General features: G+C 35.8%; 1 protein-coding gene across 3 annotated transcripts in view; it reads right to left on the reverse strand.

Moving 5' to 3' along the window:
• Positions 1 to 5,000, reverse strand: part of LOC135221704 (dorsal root ganglia homeobox protein-like) — a 172,345-nt gene that overhangs the window by 22,112 nt on the left and 145,233 nt on the right. For all 3 annotated transcript variants that reach the window (XM_064259477.1, XM_064259466.1, XM_064259458.1), the window contains one exon: positions 4,206 to 4,382. In XM_064259477.1, coding sequence (XP_064115547.1) covers positions 4,206 to 4,382 — 177 coding nt within the window. The remainder of the gene's footprint in view (positions 1 to 4,205; positions 4,383 to 5,000) is intronic.

Genomic DNA, 5,000 nt, shown 5'->3' on the forward strand with positions numbered 1-5,000 from the left:
ACCCGTATTTCATTTGTGCCTCGGCAATGACGCAAAATTAAGGCGCTATCATTTTCCTGTGACATTCGCTTATATATATATATATATATATATATATATATATATATATATATATATATATATATATATATATATATATATATATATATATATATATATATATATATATATATACATATATAATAAATATATACATATATATACATACATACACACACACACACATATATATATATATATATTATATATATATATATATATATATATATAATATATATATATATATATATATATATCTACGGGCACAAACTACTACTGGGTGGAAAGACGGACAATGCAACAGAAGCCCTCCAGAGTCCTATGAAAGGACAGCTTTGCGCTTTACTACTTTTTATATTGTGCACACTTAGGATGGCTGCATCCTCCAGAGGTGTCGCCACCTCCCAATATAATATATATATATAAAAAAAAAGAAAAATTATTTATATATATATAGTATATATAGATCTATTATATATATATATATATATATATATCAGCTGGTGGCACAGGAATTGTTTCAAAGAAGCGACAGTGTACCAAGCACTTTCGTCTATTTACACGAAGACTCTTGCCTCTCCGATATTTTTCTTTCAATGATTCCCATGGCTTTAGCTATTTAAAGCATACAGTATGAACATTATATATATATATATATATATATATATATATATATATATTATATATATATATATATTTGTATTTATTTGTCTATGTTTGAGTATCTCAATATATATTATGAGGATAGTAAGTGGTTGGGTGAGTCATAGATACCTCTTTATGATATCTGCAATTTTCCTTGATTTTTGTCGCACATTGCTGGGATGCTCCAGCACTTCATCAACTATTACAAATGAAACAGTTAATAATAATAATAATAATAATAACAATAATCAATAATAATAATAAATGATAATAAGAATAATAATAATAAGAATAAGAATAATAATAATAATAATAATAATAATAATAATAATAATATCGATAAAAGGAATCTGGAAAAACTAGAGGCTGAAGAAGCTCCAGGAATCATGCAGAGGCGTGTGCTCCTAGAAACAGCGGATTTAGTAAGAAAAAATGACGGACTCCTATAAGGAGGACTGTGAATATATATATATATATATAGATATATATATATATATATATATATATATATATATATATATATATAACTTGATCACGAAGTATATAAGACGTGATGCTATGTATAAATAAAGGTTTTTTGCCACGAAGGAAAAAAATGAAAAAGCGAGATAGCCAAGCACTTTCGGTCTAGTGCGACCCTTTACTCAGGTCGCACTGGACCGAAAGTGCTTGGGTATCTCGCTTTTTCATTTTCTTCCTTCGTGGCAAAAACCTATATATATATATATATATATATATATATATATATATATATATATATATATATATATAGATATATATATATATATATATATATATATATATATATATATATATATAATGTATGTATGTAGTTATACAAAATGACAAAAAAAAAAAAAAAAAAAAAAAAATCGATGGAGATGGATCAGCAAATATCATCCACGGAACCGGCAAGAGGCAGGAGACTAGTAAGGCTGAAAAATACAGAGCACTTACGGAAAGCAATATCGGGAGACTTTCGTTATGGGCGGCAGGAAGTCACGTTCTTATTCACTTGCCAACTCGAAATAATGACAAACAAAGCCGAGGGAAATGTACAGGAGCGCAGTCCATCGATTCGGAGCAAAATGATGTTCTATGGAGGAAGGGTTCGCGCTATATTGATTCGGTAACTGACATGGATGCTTCCAATTTGGAAGCCAATATTCCGCGCGAAGACTGATAAGTACCTTGTGGACGTGTGGAAGCTGCACAGATGACGTGCTTCCGGGGTCAAATGACTAATCAGATATTTTGTCAGGATTTTTCTTAGAATAATATGCATTTTATGTTATTCTACCGTAATTTGCCTTTATCGAAAATTTTCATAATGACGGAGTAAGCAAGTTCATATCAACCTGCATATGCAAATCAGCACAAGGTAATTCATATACATGAAATATGTGTTTACACATCAAAATTAGTCCACACGCAAATATATGAGCACACACAAACACACATATATATGCTATATGTATGCATGTATATATATATATATATATATATATATATATATATATATATATATATATATATATATATATATATATATATATATATACATAATCAACAGGCAATTAATTGTGGAACGGAAATAAATCTATTTTTGTACCACACTTGATTATATGTTCATTATATCTATCGTATTCACCCAGAAGGGATAATTCGAATGAAATGCTATCAGCTACATCACAGCTGAGTCTGGAAGTTGTGGTAAACAGGCTAGTATGCGAGGTGGTTAGCCTGCCTAGGTGAAGCCCTAGGTACAGTGGTACTTAGGTCCAACTTCCTTTATGACTCTGCGGCATAGATGTCAGCGGCCTTGCCTTTTAATTGAAAGACCTGGATTCGATCTTGATGTGAGTCGTAGATTTATATAAATGTGTGCGTGTGTATGTGTGTATATATTCCTTTCGAATTAGTGTTCTAGAGATCGTCCGCTACCCACCGAGTTGTAGTAACTGCGGGGCACGATGTCAGTGCGAGGGTCAAGAAAAGGGGAAGGGATTCTGCAGAGTAGTACCTAGGCAGGCCTGTGCCGAGGGGAGGTGTCGGGGGGAGTTCGAACGACCATCACCCCCCAACCCAAGAGAAAAAAATCTGGAGCTCCATATTCTCTTTTCGTTGAACTGTATGTATACTTACAAAGTAATAAATAACAATCTTTTATTTTTTGGCAAGTTTTTTTTTATAATTTTTGTTATCAAACATTATCATCATTCTTTAGTAACAGAAAATACAAGAGAGATAATAGGATTATGATATAGTCCACCATTTTGTAAAATAAGTAAAATTCTGTTAGCAAAGCCAGTACCTTGAATAACATCTAACACCTATATATGCAATGGCATTTAAAGAAGAAAGGTCCAGGTTTGGGACACCGCCCCCCCCCCCCCCACACCAACCCCTACAAAAAATTCTGGGGACGGGCCTGCTAGGGGCGCAATTCGCGTGTACTACCGACGAACGAGAGTGAAGGCGTGATGGGTTGGGTTGGAGTTGAGGTTTTGGTATCAGGAATCCAGATGAGATCGAGATCAGAAGACCAACATTCATTTGTCATCAAATTCTTATTTCAAAACCAGCTTGATGATACAAGTCACGGGTTGGGCGTCAGGACAATATTGAGTGTTTCACTTCGCTCACTGCTAATTAGAAAAAAATTTCCTTTTATAACAAAGGTTATAGGTATCAAAAATGACGGCGATGATGATATTTACAACAACAGAAGCAACAACAAAAACAACAACAAACATAATGGCAAATGAATTCACTCACAGCAACTCAAATGAGTAAAAGCAATGATAATGAATGTTGGCGCAACAAGAATATTTATCATTAACTGATAAATGAAAGACACTAATTAGTGTGATTACGAAAGCTAACGAGAATATTTGATTGAATAACAGAGCAGCCCGAGAGCAAGTAATGTATAAATACTTAATGGCTTTGAAATTTCGTGCGTTATGTGGGTGACCGTAATATCATCGTCGTTAACTTTGACCTTCGCAAATAATGTTAAAATGGACGGCCACTTCAAATTGCATTGCATTCTCCTCTCTGTGAGCGCTACAAACAGCCCCGACAGCCGCCCCCCAATCCTCCCCCCCCCCCCCCCCTCTACTTGTTCGCTTCTTTGATTCTGTTCTTGTTTTCGCCTGTTCATCCACTCTCTTCTCTCTTTTTTTTTCGTTGGTCGTTTAGAAATTCCATCTATCTAGATTCGTGCGTTCTTATCGTGAGTTTGGTCCCTTGATGCTTCACCGGAATACAGGTAAAGTGCGACATAATTCATGCATTGACATTTCTTCATAAACTTAAGAGATCAAAATCATTTCTTTTCCGTTAATCAAACTTAGAGTGCGACGGAAATTCTAGCAAACATATAAGCAGGAAGGAAACAGAAAAGAGAGAGAGAGAGAGAGAGAGAGAGAGAGAGAGAGAGAGAGAATGCACTGAAATAGTAAGTACTTGACGACCAACCGTTGCCTGGACTACAGCTGGTAGTCGAGTGCTGGTACCTGTCAATGAGTGAGGGGAATAGATGCGGCGTGAAGGTGGATCCGCCCATAGCTCCGCCCACTGCACTGCTTATGGACACTGGAGGCCGTATGATTGGTGGTGAAAGATGTGACGTGGAGGTGACGTCACTGAGAGGGGCTGGACCGGGAGAACTCTCCGCCCCATCCACTCTGCGTCTGAGAAAAGGGGAGGAAATTCGGTTAGTCTTGCATCGGTTTAACCCCTTTCCTGATCTTCCCTTCAGGTTCACTTACAAATCATAAAATTGCCATATTAGACTTCACTGACTCACAAGTATTGGGGCAGCCAATACCCAATAATCATCTAAACAGCTTCGTTATCTTGGGCGATGCTCCCGCTATACACGAATATCGCTTCTTAAGTTTGCACAGAATGACTCCTAGACACACGACGGGCTAGTATCCGATTTTGCTCTTTCTTATTCCTACTAAAAATTGCCCATGGCCCCTTCAAGATACAAACAGCACAATCACAACAGAAACAGTAAATCTTTATTACCAACACTAAAAATATCAATATGTAAGAAAGCTGCGATCAACAGTTAGCATAACATGACAGTTACTAAAAGAACAAAAAGAAAAAAATTGTGTACTGTTAACGATGACAGACCATCAGTAGAACAGAAATTCGACGGGCCGCTTGGAAAACGAATGCAAAATCAATAAATAAAGAAAGCAGTGCACACACACACACACACACACACACCTATGAGAGAGACATAGAGACAGGCAGACAGACATTCAGACAGACAGACAGACAGACAGAGAGAGAGA

This window comes from Macrobrachium nipponense, chromosome 20 (genome assembly GCF_015104395.2).
Source record: "Macrobrachium nipponense isolate FS-2020 chromosome 20, ASM1510439v2, whole genome shotgun sequence".
NCBI classification, from domain to species: Eukaryota; Metazoa; Arthropoda; class Malacostraca; order Decapoda; family Palaemonidae; genus Macrobrachium; species Macrobrachium nipponense.